Source organism: Cervus canadensis, chromosome 30, assembly GCF_019320065.1.
Source record: "Cervus canadensis isolate Bull #8, Minnesota chromosome 30, ASM1932006v1, whole genome shotgun sequence".
Classification (NCBI taxonomy): Eukaryota; Metazoa; Chordata; class Mammalia; order Artiodactyla; family Cervidae; genus Cervus; species Cervus canadensis.
This window is the reverse complement of record NC_057415.1, coordinates 7,700,109-7,723,247: the sequence shown is the minus strand read 5'-3', so window position 1 is coordinate 7,723,247 and position 23,139 is coordinate 7,700,109. Positions and strand designations below refer to the sequence as shown.

Sequence of the window (23,139 nt, the reverse complement as noted above, 5' to 3'; positions counted from 1 at the left end):
TTGGCCCTGAGGTATGTAGGGTCCTTGCTCCCTGACCAGATTGAACCCACACCCCCTACATTCAAAGGCAAAGTCTTAGCCACTGGACCACCAAGGAAGTCCCTAACTAGATACTCATGAAAGACTTTTTGAATAATCTATCCTTTCCCATCTTCTTTGGGAAACTACCTTTGTTACATTAGGAAGAATCTTGAATCTATTTTGGAACTCCCACTTCTGTTACATTTATCTGTCTCTCTGCTATTAGTGCTACATTATTTTAGCTTCTGTGGTTTCATAATACACTGTCATATTTTGGGGGTGAAGGCATCTGGATGAATATTATTTTTCAACATTATTTTGTCTATCTTTGCATGTTCATTCTTCCAGGAAAAGTCTGAGCTCATTTTGTCAAGTTACATCTTCTACTCCACCAACACCACTGTACACATACATGCTCTCACACATACATACACAAATCCTGTCACATGTTATTCATAATTTTTGGATATATAGATCAATTTGAAAGGCACCATCTTTATCACACTGAGACCTGTTAAGAAATATGACATTGTAAGTCAACTATACTTCCATAAAAAATATAACATTTCTCCATTTACTTCCCAAATTATTTTTGACTATTGTTTACACTTTCCTTTTAATCCCACTTACTGACATGTTCTTGGAAAATGATTGTTACAAAGAAGTTGGGAAATGCTGCTTTGGTATTTCATCATTAGATATGACACTGTTGGTTTTTAGATCAATATCCTTCATCATATCAAAGAATTATCTTTCTACAGTTTATAGAACAATTTTATAAAAAATGAATTTTTAATTTTATCAAATGTTGCCTTTTTAATATGCATCAATATATTTTTCATTGACACTGAGTTGATAAATTTTATTTCCTAATAATAACCAATCATGTATTCTTGGATTAAATTCTGGCTGATCAGTAGTATTATTCTTTTTTATGTTGCTACATTCTACTAAATATTTTATTTCTGGTTTGCATCTATATTTCTATGTGAGATGAACATATTTTTTATGTTTTTGTTGCTTTTTTGGTTTCGAGATTATGTTAGCTTTATAAAATGAATTGCGACACTTTTCTTTTTTTTCTACTATCTGTAACAATTTAAATAGCATAAGAATTATGTGTTCCTTGAAGGTCTGAAAGAACTTGCCCATAAAACATCTGGGTATAGCACCTTTTATGGAAGCAGCTCTTGGAGACTGTTTTCTATTTCTTCCATGGATAGTGGTCTATTCTGATTGTCAGATTTGATAATCTATGTTTTCTTCTTTTCTATTTTCCTTCTTATTGAGGTCCTACATTTTAGCACAGAATTCTACATGAAATTCTGTTATTTTTTCATTTCTTTTCAATCTCTCTCATTTTGTACACCATCTACTTATGTTTTCTCACTTTTTGTCTTCACTGAGGTGTCTTGAAAGATTGTTCATTTCATTAGTTTTTTTCAGAGAACTCACATCCTGAATTTATTGATCATTTTTCTCTGTTTTCCAGGGCACTAATTTAAGCTCTAGACATTTCTTTTGTTTTTCTGGTTATATCTTGTCCTTTTGTGTTAACGAGCAGAATGTTTGGTTCACGTATTTTAATTTTTCTTGTCTAAGATTAAAAATGACCAAAGCTGTTCATTTTCTTCCCTGCAACTTGAGTTTCTTGCCTTATGTTTTGCCAGGCAGTGCCCTCATCCAGTTGTTTTTCCTATTTGTAGCTCCTTAATCCTATATGAGCTGAAGAAGATTTCTTGTATTGTTGTTGTTGCTTGTTAATTTGAACAGTAATTTCTGTTTTTATCCCCTACTTTTGTTGTTGTTGTTGTATCACTTTTATTGCAAAATTTCACTTATGTGATTGCGATTATCAAAACTGTTATATTATTTCTTGTCACTATTTAAAAAAATATTAAAACAAACATTATCTAGAGTTCTTTGTTTCAAAAAAGTAGAAACTATTTAGAAGATAAAAATATAGAAGTCTATAGGCTGTTTGAACAATAGACCTAAGGAGGATATTGTTTATTTTTTCTTTTTCTAAAGTTTATTTATTTTTAATTGGAGAATAATTGCTTTACAATATTATGTTGGTTTCTGTCATACATCAACATGAATCAGCCATAAGTATACATATGTCCCCACCCTCTTGTACCTCCTTCCCACCTCCCACCCCATCCCACCCCTCTAGGTCATCACAGAGCCTCGGCTTTGAGCTCCTTGTTTCATAGAACAAATTCCCACTAGTTACCTGTTTTACATATGGTAATGTATATATTTCAATGCTACTCTCTCAATTTGTCCCAGCCTCTCCTGCCCTCTGTGTCCACAAATCTGTTCTCTATCTCTGTGTCTCCATTGCTTCTCTGCAAATAGGTTCATCAGTACCATCTTTCTAGATTCCATATCCATGTGTTAGTATGCATTTGTTTTTCTCTTTCAAACATACTCACTGTGTATAATAGGCTTTAGTTTTATCCATCTCATCAGAACTGACTCAAATGTGCTCATTGTTATGGCTGAGTAATATTCCATTGTGTATATGTACCACACACAACTTCTTTATCCATTCATCTCTTGGTGGACATCCAGGTTGCTTCCATGTCCTAGCTATTGTAAATAGTTCTGCAGTGAACATTAGGGTACATGTATTGTTATCAGTCAGTTATAATTGATAATGATACATGTACCCTAATGTAGAGGGATTGTTGGGTCATATGATAGTTTTTTAATCCCCTACTTTTATTTTTTTTATTTTTATTTTATTTTTTTTTCCCAATTATTTTTATTAGTTGGAGGCTAATTACTTTACAATATTGTAGTGGTTTTTGCCATACATTGACATGAATCAGCCATGGATTTACATGTAGTAATCAAAAAAGCTAATACATTTCATAAGCTAGAAATTATTGGGTTTACATTCTTTGACCAGAATGCAGTAAATCTGAAATTGGTTTTTAAAAGTCTACAGACTTACTGCATTCTGGTCAAAGAATGTAAACCCAATAATTTCTAGCTTATGAAATGTATTAGCTTTTTTGATTACTTGATATATGATCAATAATTAGCACATTTAATTGATTGAATGTTGATAAGATATATTTTAATGTTAATAGTGGTGTTTTTGAGATCTCTATCCATTATTTACTATCTTTATCTCTACTTTGTCAGTCAGGAGAGGTGTGATAAACCTTCCTACTGCTACTGTAAATAATTCTCCCAATTCTTTCTTATATTTTTAACAAGTTTTGCTTTAAATATGTTGATGTAGATGCCTAATACTAGAAAGATTAAGTCAACAATACCTTCATTTAAAGAGAGGTTTTTGTCCTGTTTATTTTTCCTTGAAATGTACATTTTAAAAAATTAATATTGCAGTCTCTAACATATTTTTGTTTGCATTGTCAACATACCTTTGCCCATATTTTTATATATCAGATTGTGTATCTTGTATCAAATGGATTTTTCAGAGTCTGTGTGTCTAATTTGGATGTTATTCTCTTAGTAAAAATTTAACTAATTTCCATTGATTATAACAGATACATTTGGATTGATTTTGTCTTCTGTTTTTATGCTTTCTGGCTTTATGCTTCCTTCCTTTTCTTTGTTTTCTGCCTCTTGAAAACTAGGGCCATTTTATTCTTTCCTTTTTAAATTCTGCAGTATTTTGGAATTTTTAATTCTACTACCAGATCATCTTTGAGCCTTTGAAAAACATTTTTTAAGACTTCATTTCTCCAACAGCCATTTCCACCACCCACATTTGCCCATATAAGGGAGGAAGCTTATCCCACCTGTTTTCCCTTCTTCCAGAAACCTGCATACAATTTTGTGTTTTAAATGTAGTTTATTACTATTAAATGTTTACATTTCCTATCCTGTCTTTTGTATCTTTCTATAATTTAGTTTAGTAATACAAATAGTCCTCCTATTATACACTATGATTTACTCACGCAGAGCTCTGGATTTTGCTTTATCTACCATGTGGAACAGGGACCAGCAAACTATGGCCTGTTTTTGTAAATAAAGCTTTATTGCAACACAGCCATGTACATTTGTTTACAAATCATCCATGGCTGCTTCCATGCTATAGTGGCAGAGTTGAATAGCTGCTCAAGAGACTGCTTGGCCCACAAGGTTTAAAATACTTGCTGTTATATTAAAGAAGAGTATAATGCCAAATAAATTTTGATCAATAAAGATGCTGGAGAAGGAAATGGTAACACACTCCAGTATTCTTGCCTGGAAAATCCTAGGCACAAAGAAGCCTGGCGGGCTACAGTCCATGGGGTCGCAAAAGAGTCGGACATAACTTAGTGACTGAATAATAAGGTTGTAAGCCAAACACATTTTTTAAGCCCATATATGTCTGAGCTTAAACACATAAAAGACACCTCTCTGAATACAGAACTTGAATTATATATTTTTTCAATTTCAAAATACTTTTGTTTACTCCTCTGTCTCTTGGTATTCAGTGCTTTATAAGTAATTTGAGGCCAACTTGATTATTCGTTATTTTTTTCCCCTCAAGTTTTCTTTATGTGTTTATTTTCTAACCAAGGTATTTATAGATTTTTTTCCCTAATCAAATTTATAAACGTCTCCTGGACATTTCTGGTACGGTGGTAACTTCCTCATTGTTATTGCCTGAAACCCCATGCTCTTTTTTTTTTTTTTTGGTCCTGAAGCTAAAGATAGAATCTTTTGGTGATTACTTCAACTGCTTTATTCTTTCTCTTGGATTGCATATTAGCTCTGTTTTGGATCTCCTCTGTCTGCCCCCTTTTCTTTTGCTTTTTTGCTCATCTTAGGCATATTTTCACTATTTTCCTCTGACTTCCAAGTTTCTCAAGTCTGTGTTCTATTATATCTAGTTAGCCTTAATAACAAGCTACCTCTTCCTCCTTCCCTCCAATGGAATCCAGTTTATTGGCACATTTCATTATTGCCTACACTTAATTTGTAAACCCAATAGCTCCTTAAATCTCATTTCAGTGCAGCACAGAGATTTCCTTCCATATCACTGTTTTTTTCCTTAATTTTTATTGGAATATGGTTGATTTACAGTGTTGTACTACTTTCTGCTGTATAGCAAAGTGAAACAGTTATACATATATCCACTCTTTTTAAAATTCTTTTCTCATATAGGTCATTACAGAGTAATGAGTAGAGTTCCCTGTGCTATATAGTAGGTCCTTAAGTTATCTATTTTAGATAGAGTAGTGTGTATGTATCAATCCCAATCTCCCAATTTATCCCTCTCCCACTTACTCCCTAGTAACCACATGTTATTTTCTGCACCTGTAACTCTATTTTTGTTTTGCAGATAAGTTCATTAGTACCCTTTTTTTAGATTCCACGTATAAGTGATATCACATGATACTTGTCTTTGTCTGACTTGGTATAGCAATCTCTAGGTCTGTTGACATTGCTGCAGATGGCATTATTTTGGTCTTTTAATGGCTGTGTAATATTCCATTGTATATATGTACCACATCTTCTTTATCCATTCCTTTGTTGATGGACATTTGGGTTGCTTCCATACTGACTGAGCAACTAACACTTTCTTTCTGGGCTTCCCCGGTGGTGCAGATGGTAAAGAATCTGCCTGCAGTGCAGGAGACCCAGATTCGATCCCTGGATTCAGAAGATCCCCTGGAGAAGAGAATGGCAACTCACTTCACTAATCTTGCTTGGGAAATCCCAAGGGCAGAGGGGCCTGGTGAGCTCCAGTCCACGGAATCTCAAAGAGTCACACACGACTAAGCGGCTACTAACTGGATGTTGTAAATAGTGCTGCAATGAACTTGGAGGTGCATGTATCTTTTTGAGTTATGGTTTTCTCAGGGTATATGCCCTGGGATTGCTGGATCATATGATAACTCTATTTTCAGGCTTTTAAGGAACCTCCATTCTGTTCTTCATCGTGACTGTACTATTTTACATTCCCACCAACAATGTAGGAAGGTACTCTTTTCTCCACATCCTCTCTAGCATTTATTATTTGTAGATTTTTTGATGATGGCCATTCTGACCAATGTGAAGTTATACCTTATTGTGGTTTTGATTTGCATTTCTCTAATAATTAGTGATGTTGAGCATCTTTTCCTGTGCCTTTTAACCATTTGTTTTCTTTGAAGAGACGTCTATTTTGGTTCTTCTGCCCATTTCTTGATTGATTTGTTTGTTTTTGTGATATTGAGCTGCACAAGCTCCTTGTATATTTTGGCAATTAATCCCATGTTGGTTGCTTAATTTGCAAATATTTTCCCCCATTCTGAGGGTTGTCTTTTCATTTTGTTCCCTGTCACTCTTTTAAAAGTGGAGTTTTATACCTGAGGATCTCTGATTCCTCAGATCAATCTCATCTACTGAACAGCTGAATCTTTTCACATGACCAGTAATTCTCTTTTTGTTCAGCCTCACAAGGGTGACCTAATAATAACATTTGAAATGGGCTCTGTTTGGAATTGGTTGGGTCCCAGTCCAAACCTTTCAGACCCAGATTAAGGGACTTTCAGGTGGCGCTAGTGGTAAAGAACCCGCCTGCCAATACAGGAGATGTAAGAGATGCAAGTTCAATCCCTGGGACAGGAATATCCCCTGAAGGAAATGGCAGTCCACTCCAGTATTCTTGCCGGAGAATCCTATGGACTACAGTGGTGGGCTACTACTACCACTACTACTGGTGGGCTACAGTCCATGGGGTCACAAAGAGTCGGACATGACTGAAGCCACTTCACACGCACATGAGGGGCAAAGGAAAAGAATTTGTTGCAGTTCACATTTGCCAAAATCTTGATCTGTTTATCCGTAGGGAGCAGAGGAGACAGAAGGACAAGTGCTCACTTTTGCCCAGCAGAGGACAAGAGTCCTCATCCTGTTTGGTTGACACAGTGAGTGCAATGGCCTCTCCTCCATGCGGCATGACCGGCTCCCTGGGATCAATGTCCCAAGAGCCTCCCTTTAGTTGTTGGCTGGTCTTGATGAGAAAACAGAGATTTCCCATCTAGTGTGGACCTTGGCATCAGTACTCTAATTAGACACTCAAGTGCAGTTGGCATTTGTCTTTGAAAAGCTACCCTGACTCTGCCTAGGTCTCCAGGATCTGCTATTCCAAACCTCTGGGGGTGTCACCCAGCAGCAACTGGGAGCCATCTTCCCTTCATCCTGTTTTTGAGGTAAACTGAGGACTCCATCCTTCATTCAAGCTGGTGGCAAACAAACTAGTTTCCAGAAATCTCTCAGAGGTTCTGCCTTATGTGTATGACCCTTTCTTAGTGTTTTCAGTAGTGATGCAAATTTTCACATATTTGTGTATTCTTTTAGATTTTTAAAAATATTTATTTATTTGACTGCATTGAATCTTAATTGTGCTACACAGGCTCTTGGGTTTATTAAGAATTTAGAAATTTCCCCCCAACCCAGGGATCAAACCTGTCTCCTACATTGTCAGGTGGGTTCTTTAACACTAGCGCCACCTGGGAAGCAAGAAATGAAGGAGTTTATGTAAGGGATATGGACAATGGTTGCCCTAGGCAGTTGAAGCTGTTGAAACAGAACACCACAGACCAGGTGTCTTAACAGATATTTACGTCTTACAGTTTTGAAGACTGGGAAGTTCGAGATCAGGGTGCAGCACGGTCAGGTTCTCCTGAGGGCCCTCATCCTGGTTCACTGACAGCCAGGTTCTTGCTCTGTCTTGCAGGACAGAGGGCAAGCCGGCTCTGGTCCCTTCATCTCCTTTTAAGAACACAGATCCCATCACAGGAGCTCCGCCCTCATGACCTCATCCAAACCTAATTACTCCCAAAGCAGAGGTCCCACCTCCAAATGCCATCACAGTGAGGGTTAAGGCTTCAACAGATGAAGTTGGGGGGATGGAAGGGACACAAGGATTCAATCCATCTTAGTGGTGCTTGTGGCCACTTCCTACCTCTAGTTTAATTTCTAGAACAAGCCTGTAAGCTAGAAGCCACTGGGCTCACGCAGAGAAGTGGAAAGCAAGGCATGGCAGGGAGGAAGTGACCTCTCGCTGGAGTTGCCTGGCTTCCTCCTGGAATAGAGGAAAATGCTCTGGCCATGAGTTTAAAAGCCCTGGGTTCCATCTCCTCATCTATAGAAAACGGGGCTTGCGTGGGACCCGTAGTTCTCCAGCTTCTCGACTTCACAATTCCTGGTTCCAATGAAATCCTTCTCAGACACCCAAGATATAAAATGGTTAAAAGTGGCACTGAGCCCATGAAAGTGGTCAGGGGACCCCAGGTCCTGGACGCTGAACCCTCACCTTCCCACCAGGAGTGGTCGGTGGGGCGTCTGGAGCACTGATTGCTCTCTGTTCTAATGGATCTGATTCCAGGCTCAGTAAATGATATCAGAAGAAGTTCTGGAAGGAGTTCAGTCTGCATTTTCAAACGAGCAGGAGGGAAAGTTGACAAAGGGCACATCAGTTGTCATTATTCTGGAATGCTGGCAAACCGTCGTCTTTGCCCAAAAAGGGTTTGAGAAGAGAACATTGCACGCTAACTTTGTTTCTTTTTTTTTATGCTCTCCGCATTTAGCTTATCGGCGGGGCATTTAGTTGCCAGTGAGAAGCCTGCTGTTTACAAATTGGCTGTGTAGTTTGAGCCCATGTGATGAGAAATGTTTTAGAAGGTTACCTGCCATCTGCAGTCATTCACTTTGTAAAACGATTTCACTGTCATCATAACTATAGGACAATCTCAGAAATGGATTTTTTTCCCCAAAGGAAACTCTCAGGGGGGACAAAACCCCAGAGTAACAGATTACTCCTGAAGAAGTTATTGGAGAAGGAAATGGCAACCCACTCTAGTATCCTTGACTGGGAAATCCCATGGACAGAGGAACTTGGCAGGCTACAGTCCATGGGGTCGCAAAATAGTCAGATGCGACATAGCAGCTAAACAACAATGCAGTTACAGCAGTTGTTCTCAACCAGGGGTGATTTTGACCCTCAGGGAACATTTTTAATTGTCACAATGTCTCAGCTGGGGTGAGAGATGCTACTGGCATCTTCTGGATAGAGGCCAGGGATGCCGCTAAACATGGTACAATGTGCAGGACAGCCCCACAACAAAAAGGTATCCAGCCCCAAATGACAACGTTGCCAAGACTGATTAGTAGTTTATATTAAAAGAATTCCTAAAATCAACCAAACTCTTTAGAAACACCACATTTAAGGCAAAAAAATTTTTTATTATGATTCAGGCTTTTAGTTGTTTAGTTCCAATATCTTGGCTAGTGATTTTTAAAAAAGCAAGCAAAAAAGTTTTCATGTACCTACCAACAATATATGAGAGTTTCAATTTCTCTGCATCCTCACATTGGTAGGATTTCTCACATCCTCACATCCTTCTTTCCTTTTTTCAATCTTTTAATTATAACCATCCTAGTGTACATGAAGTAGTATCTCATTGTGGTTTTGATTTGCATTTCTCTGATGACAAAAGAAGTTGAACATCTTTTCATGTGCTTGTTGGCCAATTGTGTATCTTCTTTGACATAAAGTCTATCCAAGTCCCTGGCCCATTTTAAAATTAGAATTTGTTCTTTTGTAGTTGAGTTGCAGGAATTCTTTATGTGTTTAGGATACTAGAACCTTATGAGATATATGACTGGCAAGTGTTTCTCTCATTTTGTGGGTTTTCCTTTCACTTTCTTGATAGTATCCTTTGATGCACAAATGTCTAATTTTTATGAAGTCCAGTTTGCCTAATTTTCCTTTTGTTGCTTGTGCTTTTAGTGCCATATCTAAGAAATCATTGATCCAGGTCACAAAGAGTTATTCCTAACCTTCTAAGAGCTTCTCATTTTAGCACTTTCAAGTAAGCCTTTGAACCATTTTAATTTTTATGTATGGTGTGAGATAAGGTTCCAACTTCATTCTTTTGCATGTGGAAATTCAGTTGTCCAAACACCACTTGCTGAAGAGACTATCCTTTTCCTAATGAAATGGTCTTAATGTCCTTGTTGAAATTCAATTGGCTGTAGAATATGGGTCATTTCTGGACTCTCTGTTACATATTTCATGTGTCTGTTAATCTTATGCCAATACCAAACTCTTTTGATTACTGTATCTTTGTAATAGTTTTGAGACTGCTCAGTTCAGTTCAGTTCAGTCACTCATTCCTGTCCGACTATTTGCGAACACATGGACTGCAGCATGCCGGTCCTCCCTGTCCATCACCAACTCCTGGAATTTACTCAAACTCATGTCCATTGAGTCAATGATGCGATCCAACCATCTCATCCTCTGTCATCCCCTTCTCCTCCTGCCTTCAATCATTCCCAGAATCAGGGTTTTTTCCAGTGAGTCAGTCCTTCACATTAGGTGACGAAAGTATTGGAGTATCATCTTCAGCATCAGTCCTACCAATGAATATTCAGGACTGATTTCCTTTAGGGTGAACTGGTTGGATCTCCTTGCTGTCCAAGCTGTCCAAGGGACTCTCAAGAGTCTTCTCCAGCACCACAGTTCAAAAGTATCAGTTCTTCAGTGCTCAGCTTTCTTTATTGTCCAACATCCATATGTGACTAGAAAAACCATAGCTTTGACTAGATGGACCTTTGTCAGCAAAATAATGTCTCTCTTTTCTAATATGCTGTTTAGGTTGGTCATAGCTTTTCTTCCAAGGAGCAAGCATCTTTTAATTTCATGCCTGCAGTCACCATCTGCAGTGATTTTGGAGCCCTAAAAAATAAACTTTCTCACTGATTCCATTGTTTCCCCATCTATTTGCCATGAAGTGATGGGACCAGATGCCATGATCTCAGTTTTCTGAATGTTGAGCTTTAAGTCAACTTTTTCACTCTCCTGTTTCACTTTCATCAAGAGGCTCTTTAGTTCTTCTTTACTTTCTGCCATAAGGGGGGTGTCATCTGCATATCTGAGGTTATTGATATTTCTCCTGGCAATCTTGATTCCAGCTTGTGTTTCATCCAGCCCAGCATTTCTCATGATGTACTCTGCATATAAGTTAAATAAGCAGGGTGACAATATACAGCCTTGACGTACTCCTCTCCTGATTTGGAACCAGTCTGTTGTTCCATGTCCAGTTCTAACTATTGCTTCTTGAGCTGCATACAGATTTCTCGAGGCAGGTCAGGTGGTCTGGTATTCCCATCTCTTAAAGAATTTTACACATTTTGTTGTGATCTACATAGTCAAAGGCTTTGGCATGGTCAATAAAGCAGAAGTAGATGTTTTTCTGGAACTCTCTTGCTTTTTTGATGATCCAGTGGACATTGGCAATTTGATCTCTGGTTCCTCTGCCTTTTCTAAATCCAGCTTGAACATCTGGAAGTTCATGGCCCATGTACTGTTGAAGCCTGGTTTGGAGAATTTTGAGCATTACTTTGCTAGCGTGTGAGATGAGTGCAATTGTGAGGTAGTTTGAGCATTCTTTGGCATTGCCTTTCTTTGGGATTGGAATGAAAGCTGACCTTTTCCAGTCCTGTGGCCACTGCTGAGTTTTCCAAATTTGCTGGCATATTGAGTGCAGCACTTTCACAGCATCATCTTTCAGGATTTGAAATAGCTCAACTGGAATTCCATCACTTCCACTAGCTTTGTTCGTAGAGATGCTTCCTAAGTCCACTTAACTACACATTCCAGGATATCTGGCTCTAGGTGAGTGATCACACCATTGTGATTATCTGGGTTGTGAAGATCTTCTTTGTATAGTTCTTCTGTGTATTCTTGCCACCTCTTCTTAATATCTTCTGCCTCTGTTAGATCCATACCATTTGTGTCCTTTATTGTGCCCATCTTTGCATGAAAATTTCCCTTGGTATCTCTAATTTTCTGGAAGAGATCTCTAGTCTTTCCCTTTCTATTGTTTTTCCTCTATTTCTTTGCACTGATCACTGAGGAAGGCTTTCTTATCTCTCCTTGCTCTTCTTTGGAACTCTGCATTCAAATGGGTATATCTTTCCTTTTCTCCTTTACCTTTAGCTTCTCTTCTTTTCACAGCTATTTGTAAGGCCTCCTCAGACAACCATTTTGCCTTTTTGCATTTCTTTTTCTTGGGGATTGTCTTGATCACTGCCTCCTGTACAATGTCACAAGCCTCCATCCCTTGAATCTACCCAAATTGAGATTGCTACCCAGTGTTTTTTACATTTCCTAAAGCTTAATGGAAGATTTAAAAGATACTACTTCTTTTTTTTTTTTTAATATTACATAGAATAGCAAAGGTACGTGATTCCTTTAGAGTTCTTAAATTCAAAAACTCTGAAGATGGATACTTCTAGATTATTAATTTGAGGTTAAGACCTGACCTAATCAGAAATAACTTGGCAGTGAACACAACCTGAACTCACATGGATCTATAGATTCTATGAGATCTATGAAAATATAGGTTTCAGAATATAGAGTTTATAGAATATAAAAATCTATATTTTATTTTTTATTGGTTATTTGTTTTGTTTTTAAATATAGCCTCCAATAGAAAGCCTTTTCTTTTCTTTTAATTAATTTATTTTACTTTACAACATTGTGTTGATTTTGCCATATATTGACTTGAATCCACCATGGGTGTACATGTGTTCCCCATCCTGAACCCCCTTCCCACTTCCCTCTCCATCCCATCCCTCTGGGTCATCCCAGTGCACCAGCCCCGAACATCCTGTATCATGCATCGAACCTGGACTGGCGATTCGTTTCACATATGGTAATTTACACGTTTCAATGCCATTCTCCCATAGCATCCTGCCCTCGCCCTCTCCCACAGAGTCCAAAAGACTTTCAGTACATCTGTGTCTCTTTTGCTGTCTCGCATATAAGGTCATCATTACCATCTTTTTAAATTCCATATATATGAGTTAGTATACTGTATTGGTGTTTTTCTTTCTGGCTTACTTCACTCGTATAATAGGCTCCAGTTTCATCCATCTCATTAGAACTGATTCAAATGCATTCTTTTTAATGGCTGAGTAATATTCCATAGTGTAAATGTACCACAGCTTTCTTATCCATTCATCTGCTGATGGGCATCTAGGTTGCTTCCGTGTCCTGGCTATTATAAACAGTGCTGTGATGAACATTGGGATACACGTGTCTCTTTCAATTCTGGTTTCCTCAGTGTGTATGCCCAGCAGTGGGATTGCTGGATCATATGGCAGTTCTGTTTCCAGATTTTTAAGGAATCTCCACACTGTTCTCCATAGTGGCTGTACTAGTTTGCATTCCCACCAACAGTGTAAGAGGGTTCCCTTTTCACCACACCCTCTCCAGCATTTATTGCTTGTAGACTTTTTGATAGCAGCCATTCTGACCAGTGTGAGATGTTACCTCATTGTGGTTTTGATTTGCATTTCTCTGATAATGATGATGTTGAGCATCTTTTCATGTGTTTGTTAGCCATCTGTATGTCTTTGGAGAAATGTCTCTTTAGTTCTTTGGCCCACTTTAAAATTCCAACATATGGAGGATGAACAACATGCTGCTGAATAACCAACAAATCACAGAAGAAATAAAAAAAGAAATAAAAATATGCATAGAAATGAATGAAAATGAAAACACAACAACCCAAAACCTATGGGACACTATAAAAGCAGTGCTAAGGGGAAGGTTCATAGCAATACAGGCTTACCTCAAGAAACAAGAAAAAAGTCAAATAAATAACCTAACTCTATACCTAAAGTAATTTGAAAAGGAAGAAATTATGAACCCCAGGGTTAGTAGAAGGAAAGAAATCTTAAAAATTAGGGCAGAAATAAATGCAAAAGAAGCAAAAGAAACCATAGCAAAGATCAACCAAAAGCTGGTTCTTTGAGAAGGTAAATAAAATTGACAGACCATTAGCCAGACTCATCAAGAAACAAAGGGAGAAAAATAAAATCAACAAAATTAGAAATGAAAATGGGGAGATCACAATAGACAACACAGAAATACAAAGGATCATAAAAGACTATTATCAGCAACTATATGAAAATAAAATGGACAACTTGGAAGAAATGGACAAATTCCTAGAAAAGTACAACTTTCCAAAATTGAACCAGGAAGAAATAGAAAATCTCAACAGACCCATCACAAGCATGGAAATTGAAACTGTAATAAAAAAAAAAAAATCTTCCAACAAACAAAAGCCCAGGACCAGATGGCTTCACAGCTGAATTCTACCAAAAATTTAGAGAAGAACTAACACCTATACTACTCAAACTCTTCCAGAAAATTGCAGAGGAAGGTAAACTTCCAAAGTCATTCTACGAGGCCACCATCACCTTGATACCAAAACCTGACAAAGATGCCACAAAAAAAGAAAACTATAGGCCAATATCACTGATGAACATAGATGCAAAAATCCTTAACAAAATTCTAGCAAACAGAATCCAACAACACATTAAAAAGATCATACATTATGACCAAGTGGGCTTTACCCCAGGGATGCAAGGATTCTTCAATATCCACAAATCAATCAATGTAATACACCATATTAGCAAATTGAAAAATAAAAACCATATGATTATCTCAATAGATGCAGAGAAAACCTTTGACAAAATTCAACATCCATTTATGATTAAAAAAAAAAAAACCCTCCAGAAAGCAGGAATGAAAGGAACATACCTCAACATAATAAGAGCTATGTATGGCAAACCCTCAGCAAACATTATCCTCAATGGTGAAAAATTGAAAGTGTTTCCCCTTAAGTCAGGAACAAGACAAAGGTGCCCACTCTCACCACTGCTATTCAATATAGTTTTGGAAGTTTTGGCCACAGCAATCAGAGCACAAAAAGAAATAAAAGGAATCCAGATTGGAAGAGAAGAAGTAAAAACTCTCACTGTTTGCAGATGACATGATCCTCTATGTAGAAAACCCTAAAGACTCTACCAGAAAATTACTAGAGCTAATCAATGAATATAGTAGAATTGCAAGATATAAAATTAACACTCAGGGGACGTCCCTGGTGGTCCAGTGGCTAAGACTCTGCACTCCCAGTGCAGGGGGCCCAGGTTTGATTCCTGGCCAGGGAACTAGATCCCACATGCTGCAGCTAGGAGTTCGAATGCCACAACTAAAGACCCTGCATGCTGCAATGAAGATCAAAGATATCCACTGCCGGAACTAAGATCTGACATAGCCAAATAAATAAATATTTAAAAAAAAAAAAATTAACACTCAGAAATCCCTTGTGTTCCTATACACTAACAATGAGAAAACAGAAAGAGAAATTAAGGAAACAATTCCATTCACCATTGCAATGAAAAGAATAAAATACTTAAGAATAAATCTACCTAAAGAAACAAAAGACCTACATATAGAAAACTATAAAACACTGATGATTCATGTCAATGTATGACAAAAACCACTACAATATTGTAAAGTAATTAGCCTCCAACTAATAAAAATAAATGAAAAAAAAAGGTAAAAAAAAAAAACACTGATGAAAGAAATCAAAGAGGACACAAATAGGTGAAGAAATATACCATATTCATGGATTGGAAGAATCAATATAGTGAAAATGAGTATACTACCCAAAGCAATCTATAGATTCAATGCAATCCCTATCAAGCTACCAATGGTTTTTTTCAGAGAACTAGAACAAATAATTTCACAATTTGTATGGAAATACAAAAAAACCTTGAATAGCCAAAGCAATCTTGAGAAAGAAGAATGGAACTGGATGAATCAACCTGCCTGACTTCAGGCTCTACTACAAAGCCACAGTCATCAAGACAGTATGGTACTGGCACAAAGACAGAAATATAGATCAATGGAACAAAATAGAAAGCCCAGAGATAAATCCACACACCTATGGACACCTTATCTTTGACAAAGGAGGCAAGAATGTACAATGGAGAAAAGACAATCTCTTTAACAAGTGGTGCTGGGAAAACTGGTCAACCACTTGTAAAAGAATGAAACTAGAACAGTTTCTAATGCCATACACAAAAATAAACTCAAAATGGATTAAAGATCTAAACATAAGACCAAAAACTATAAAACTCCTAGAGGAAAACATAGGCAAAAAACTCTCCGACATAAACCACAGCAGAATCCTCTATGACCCACCTCCCAGAATATTGGAAATAAAAGCAAAAATAAACAAATGGGACCTAATTAAAATTAAAAGCTTCTGCACAACAAAGGAAACTATAAACAAGGTGAAAAGACAGCCTTCAGAATGGGAGAAAATAATAGCAAATGAAGTAATGGACAAAGAATTAATCTCAAAAATATACAAGCAACTCCTGCAGCTCAATTCCAGAAAAATAAAAGACCCAATCAAAAATCTATATTTTAAATAAATTTCATATAATCTTTATATTTTATCTAGATTTTATATTCACATATCAAGTTGCAAAAAGATTTATATGTTTGATTATGGGGTGCTGCCCCATGCCTCTCTGGTGGTCTTATTTAATGCATAACATATGATCTGTGTTGCTTTTACAAAATCTGAAACACCCTAGGTTTCAAAACATATAACTCCAAAAGTTTTGGGAAAAGAATGGTGGACCCATGCCATTCTATTAGGGCAACACTGTTTATCTCATGATGTTCAAAACTCTGATGATTTTCTATCTTTGGGTAGAAAAACACAAGGAGAAACAAATAATCACAATGTGTCTTCTGTAACTAACATTGATGGCACAAATGGTTTGTGTTAGTCAATATTTACGTGTGCTATCTCATTTTAAATCTTTCAAAACACAGGTTCTGACAGTTCACTTTAGTTCAGTCACTCAGTCGTGTCTGACTCTTTGTGACCCCATGGACTGCAGCATGCCAGGTTCCCTGTCTATCACCAACTCCCAGAGCTTACTCAAACTCATGTCCATTGAGTCAGTGATGCCATCCAACCATCTCATTCTCTGTCTGTGGGGAAACATAATAAAGTGACCCTTATTAGTCAAAAGTTGGAAGTGGTTTTTCTGAGCCTCTTTTAATATATCAAGAGAAACTGAAAAGGAAAACGCTTTCACAAATTTGAGGTCCTGTGTAGCTCCCATGGGTGGGAAACCTAAAGCAAGTTGTCCTCCTGATGTCTGGTCTGACTCCTGTGTGGGGACTGTTCCTCTCCTGATTATAGTCTGTTCTGCCTCACACTCCTGAAAGGCAGCAGACCTGCCCAGATTCCCCTTCTCATCATGGGCTGTTGGTGATTTCTAGATGATTCTCCTTCTTCAGATTAGTTTACACAGTCTGAATTTTGCACGTTTATGAGTTCTTTTAGCTTAAACATTGCCCTTCTGGAACATTCTTTTTTTATATAAGTAATTTATTTTTCTAAGATTTTTTGATGTGGACTATTTTTAAAAGTTTTTATTGAATTTTTTACAATGTTTCATGTTTTATGTTTTGATTTTTTGGCCATGAGACATGTGGGAATCCCCAACCAGGGATTGAACTCTCACTCCCTGTATTGGAAGGTGATGTCCCAACCGCTGGACTATGAGGGAAATCCCTTATGGAACATTCTTTAAAATGAAAATGCCCCAGCCAATCACAAGGCCTCTGGTACCTCCAATTCTATAGCCCATTATTCAAGTGTTATTTTACCTAACTCTGTAATTTCCCTATGTAGTTGTGAGGAGATATTCTTATCCTTGTTTTATGTGCCTAAGAAATGCAGCTCAGGAAACTCAAACAGGGGTGCTGTATCAACCTAGGGGGTGGGGTGGGGAGGGAGATAGGAGGGAGTTTCAAAAGGGAGGGGACATATGTATACCTATAGTTGATTCATATTGAGGTTTGACAGAAAACAGCAAAATTCTATAAAGCAATTATCCTTCAATAAAAAATAAATTAATTTAAAAAAAAGAAATGCAACTCATAGGTGTTAAATAGTGTAACCAGTGCCACCAAGGTAGTAACAGAAGGGCCATTATGATTTTTTCCTCTACAGTGTGTTAACTTCCTCAATAGAACCATGTCGATCATATGGCAAACAAGACATTAGCTTTGGCCACCATCTCCAGGAGAAATCAGAAGACCCAACACTGTCTACCCTGACTCTGTCGAGGTTAGCTCTTATAATTTCCTGGAAGGGAAGAAGTAGTTATACAAGAGGAACTGAAGTTGGAGAAACCCAGGATAAGCAGGATCAGCAGAAATGAGAGAGTGCGGGGAGTAAATTATTAACATTGTGAGTCTAATGTTCACTGAGTTCTCAGATGTTTTCACATCCAGTCCTTCTCCTAAACTTGCTTATTAGTCAGAAGTGTTTACAGAGCATCCAGCATCTGCCGTGTGTTCAGTTCTAAGTCTAATGAAGCAGACTGGAGAAGGTGACCCGCTGCCTCCAAGTCTGATTGGGGAGAAAAGGATAACATCCATAAAACAGTAGTTATCAGGAAAAGCTCTAGGATTCAGAGGCAAGATAGGTCAGGCAGGGCTTAGATGCTCATGGAAATTTCTGTGGAGGGAGAGAGTTTTCAGTTGGATCTTGAAAGGTAAGATATGAAAAGTCAAGCTGCAAGGCAGAAGTGAACATTGCATGGTTATGGGCTAGTGAACTCATCCCCTAGAGAGGGTGATTGAGTGTGTGGGTATGAGCACATGTGTGTGCATGCAGGGGACAGCCATCAAAGACAATATTGACCAGGTTTGGTTACACCATTCTCCTGGATGTCTTTTTGAAAACCAGTCAAGGATTTTGATCTTGCAGTAAGAGAACCTGGGGAGCCACTGTGGGTACAAAGAAGGTAGGTAACATGGTGGGATAGGTGACATTTTTCTCCTGTGAAGAAATGGAGTGGGATAAACAAAAGATATCACTTTGCTTTGAGTGTGAAGTGGAATGGTGGTGCCAAGGACTGATGCTGGGAGGAGGAATACCTTCTGGAAGGCCATCGGTTTTGACCATATTCCACCTGAAATCATGTGCATAAGTGAAACTGTGAAGAACTGTGCTATTCAATGTGAATATGGTAAACTCTAGCCATACGTGGTGCATTAAAGTTAAAATTCATTGACATTGTTGTTCAGTCACTCAGTCATGTCTGACTGTTTGCGACCCCATGGACAGTAGCTTGCCAGGCTCCCCTGTCCTCCAGCATCTCCCAGAGTTTGCTCAAACTCATATCCATGGAGTCAATGGACCAACCATCCATGGAGTCCATGGAATCAACCACCCAACCATCTTGTCCTCTCTCATCCCTTATAACATTAAAAACTTAGTTCCTATAGAAACATATATAGCATTTTCCCCACGTGGTTCCACTGTAAATCCCATTTCATTCATCCCCTTTCCCCCAGGTTTCTCAATGCCCTGGAGATACCCCATATTGGTCAAAAATGCCATGTCATCTACAAAAGAGCTTCCCTGGTGGCTCACTGGTAAAGAATCTGCCTGCCAGTGCAGGAGACAAGAGTTCAATCCCTGATCTGGAAAGATCTTCTGGAGAAGGAAATGGCAACCCACTCCAGTATTCTTGCAGCTGCAAAAACAATTCCATCAAAATAAAAATTTTAAAAATAAAATAAAAGCTTAGCTCCTCATTCAAGTTCACCACATTTCAAGAACTCACTAGTGACATATGGCTAATGGTTACCATATTGGACAGTTGCTACCATATTGGACAGCCATGTGCCAGTATCAGTAGCCATATTCACATATGGCTAATGGCTACCATACAGAAAAATTTGCATCATCTTGGAATGTTCACTTGCTCTAGATCTAGAGATCAGTAGCAAATATCAGCATTTTGGTGATGAAGGAGCTCCTGGGATGGAAATGGGAACTGGTGATGGTAAGTCAAGGGTCTTCTCTCAAGGAAGACACTGTAGGCGTGAATTTTAGGACATGCATGAAGTTTAGGGAAAGAGGCATAAGGAGAGCAAACAAACATTTCCCTGAAGTTTTGAAAAAGTGGGAGACACAGCATAACATAAATCCTGCAACAGAACAGGAAGAAAATGTCATTTAGGAGGGAGTGGGGCCAATATCAATTGCTGATGTCGAAGAGAAAGAGAACCAGAATAGAAATTGTGTTTAGTAATCTGAGGTCATTGGTGACCTATCAAACTTGATGCTGATCTCTGAGACTGCGATAGGAGTTTGGTACTAGGAACAGTTTCAGGAGAGTGGTGGGACCAGGGCTTGGTTCAGAGGATGGAGGTGAGGGAGGAAATGGAGGTGGGGAGCAGAGCCAGGCAGTAGGAGAAGCAAAAGAAAGAGAGGGAATTGTCACCATCCAGGGGAACCCAGTCAAATATTCTTTCTTTTTCCAAGAAAAAGAAGCAAAAAGATGTGAGACTCTTCAAGGGTTGAGAGGATTAGAAGAAGAAGGTACCTGTGAAAACCAGGTGGACGCCTTTGTAGTTGGGATGGAATGAGAAAGGGGGCGCTGGGAGGGGGTTTAGACTTTCAGGGGGCCCAGGGGATGGGGGATCAGGAGAGCTATGGGTGGGCTTGCGGCCATTGTCCTCTGAGATCGGAAGACTTGGGTGAAGCCAGGGAATGCCTCTGCTTGGTCTGCTGGCTCTCCTGTCTTCCCCACTCCCCTTCCACTGGATTCTTCCTTTAGATCAGTTTATTCTGATTTTTTCTAATGCATTACACCTTAACACTTATGCATAGTATGACTCCCTAGATTTCTCTAAAACTGTTGCAACTCTGCATGCACACTTCTTATTTGTCTGTGTCAGTGTCATCTGTCTTATTTATTTATTTACTTTTTAGCCACCCCATGTGGCATAGGAGATCTTAGTTCCCCGACCAGGAATCGAAACTGTACACCTTCACATTGGAAGGCAGAGTCTTAACCACTGGACCACAAGGGAAGTCCTAGTATCACCTGTTTTAGATTGTAAGGACAAGGACAGGGTCTATTTAACTTTTGTTATACAGGGTTCATCACACTACTGTGAACACAGAGGCAATTAATTCAATACCATTTAATTATAAAGTCAGTAATTACATTTAAATTTGAAGAGCTGCTTTTTAAAAATAGATGTATACAGTTAAATGGGTATGCATGCATGCATACATATGTGTTGACAACTCTATTGACCAGATAAAGATTATTTGTCCTCCTTACCTTTAGGGTAAAGAGTTGTTAGAGACTGATTTAATTTTGGATTTTAGTTTATTGTGCAGTGATGCTGAACGCTTTGTGGACATTATTTGATTGAGTCCTTGCATACATGTGAAGCGATAGGTACTCTGAGTCTCATTTCAGAGATGAGGAAATTGTGGCAGAGGCTGGTTCTGTAACTTGCCCAGGGTCACGTCATTAAGTACAAAAGGCAGTGTAGGAATTGGAACCTGGTTCTCCCTGGTGCCCAGTCTCGTGCCCTTAACATCCTCTGTGTTCTCAGGCCAACGCGCTAAAGTGATGGGTCTATTCCTGCTATCATGACCGTGTTTGCCACAGCCGTGATCATGCCCACATAAGGATGTGTTTGTTCTCTAGAGCCATAATTCTCCTCTCGTTACTGAGAGGCAGAAAAATGGTTATGGGGAAATAACAAAAATAACACCTCCTGGTGTCAACCCAGCCTCCACAGAGGACAGAATGCTTAGCAACTCTTTCAAAGTATCCAAGACAAAACTTGACCTTTCTGTATTTTCTCCATTTAGAATTAAATTTGTCTTTAATGAATATGGTTTGAATAAATCAAGACATCCTGTTTTAGCTATGTAACTGGGAAGGTAATATTTTCAATCTGATTTAAAATTTTTCTTTTGCCAAATTCCACAGGGCAAGGAGGGGGAATGTTAAAGTTAAGGATAAAAAGAAACTTCTCAGGAAGTGCACTGATACAAACTATATCTGTGATCATTGTAAATACCTTTCCAAACTGAAGTCCAGGGTTCCCATGGTAACTGCTTTTACCCCAACTGGCTTGCATGTTTTTTTGTCTAGAAGCCAGTGGAGCAGGACCCAGCTGTGTCACAAAGTTCAGGTGTCAATAGCAGATGGATCTCCTGGGACAAACACCAGACAGGAAAATGTTGCACGCACCCAGCCACTACCTTCCCACACCCTTGTACTTTGCTACTGTGCTGACCAAGTGCCCAGAGCTCCCCAGGGCCAGCCGTCCTCTCAAAGTCAAACCATCAACTATATTGAACTGTGACTTTTCTCTTTCTCTGGTGAGCACTGGACAGAAATTAGAGCCACATACTTTGATCTACCAATGTTGCGTCCATCAGTGATCTTGGGCAATCATGTTTCATAAGGGTCAGAACATGGATTCGGTAATCCAGGCCAATTGCCAGCTGGAAAAATTGTGTCTTGCCTTCCTGTGACTCACTCCAGCCTCCAGATGGAAGTGATTTCCCAAGGTCACTGCAAAACCCAGTTCAAAGGTGTCTTGTGTGGAGAACATACGGCATGACAGTGCAAGGGAAATTGTACTGAGGGTCAGGAATGTCTTTCCTGTTCTTGCTCTTGACCTTGGCAGATCTGAGAACTTCCGTCCAATCATGGGAGCATCATAGGAACAGCGAATGACTTTCCTCTTCCCCACGCCCTTCTCACCACCCCGCCGTACGCCCTTTCTCCTATATTTTAGGCGGAGTGAAGGGACCGAGAAAGAAATGTGCCTTCTTTCACCGAATCATTTCCATTTCTTAAAATAAATCCTAGTTTTCCTCCTTTGGGAAGCCACCCCAGGACTAGGATCTCAAAATATCTTTTATTTACTTTATGTGAGAAACTTATTGAGAGCCTGCCAGGTGGCAGATATAAGCAGACCCTGACTTCAAGGTGGAAACCAACATATAACTGGGCATATGAAAGAGCTGTGCTTATTATGTAGGCACTGTTAGAAGACGTTGCTCTTCCAGTTTCGGATATGTGTGTGAGAGTGTGTGTGTGTGTTAGTTGCTCAGTCATTTCCAACTCTTTGCAACCCCACCCACTATAGCCCAGCAGGCTCCTCTGTCCATGGAATTCTCCAGGTAAGAATACTTGAGTGGATAGCCATTCCCCTCTCCAGGGGATCTTCCTGACCCAGGATCTTCTGCATTACAGGTAGATTCTTTACCATCTGAGCCACCAAGGAAGCCCAATTTGGGGGGCAGGGCAGGGTGTCAAAAGTCTTCATAAAAGAAGTGACTTGATTGGTGTGATCTTCATGTAATTAGCATTCACATTTCATGATTAGGACATAGGTTTAAATACACACATCAACATGCAAGTCTGTCTTGATGTCTC

The 23,139-nt window shown here is 38.8% G+C and overlaps 1 protein-coding gene and 1 non-coding gene across 12 annotated transcripts in view; both read left to right on the top strand.

Annotated features, from left to right (window-relative positions):
* The window catches only part of ADRA1A (adrenoceptor alpha 1A), a 177,171-nt gene that overhangs the window by 14,793 nt on the left and 139,239 nt on the right, over positions 1 to 23,139 (top strand). Inside the window, exon 3 of one of the 11 annotated variants that reach the window (XM_043453446.1) lies at positions 17,880 to 19,259. The exons of the other annotated variants lie outside the window; for them this stretch is intronic. Within the exon in view, the coding sequence (XP_043309381.1) occupies positions 17,880 to 17,887 (8 nt within the window). The 3' untranslated portion in view covers positions 17,888 to 19,259. Of the gene's footprint in view, positions 1 to 17,879; positions 19,260 to 23,139 lie in introns of those variants that run through there. 11 annotated transcript variants of the gene reach the window in all.
* TRNAG-CCC lies at positions 14,931 to 15,003 on the top strand. The gene has a single exon. It is a non-coding gene; the product is annotated as a tRNA-Gly (tRNA).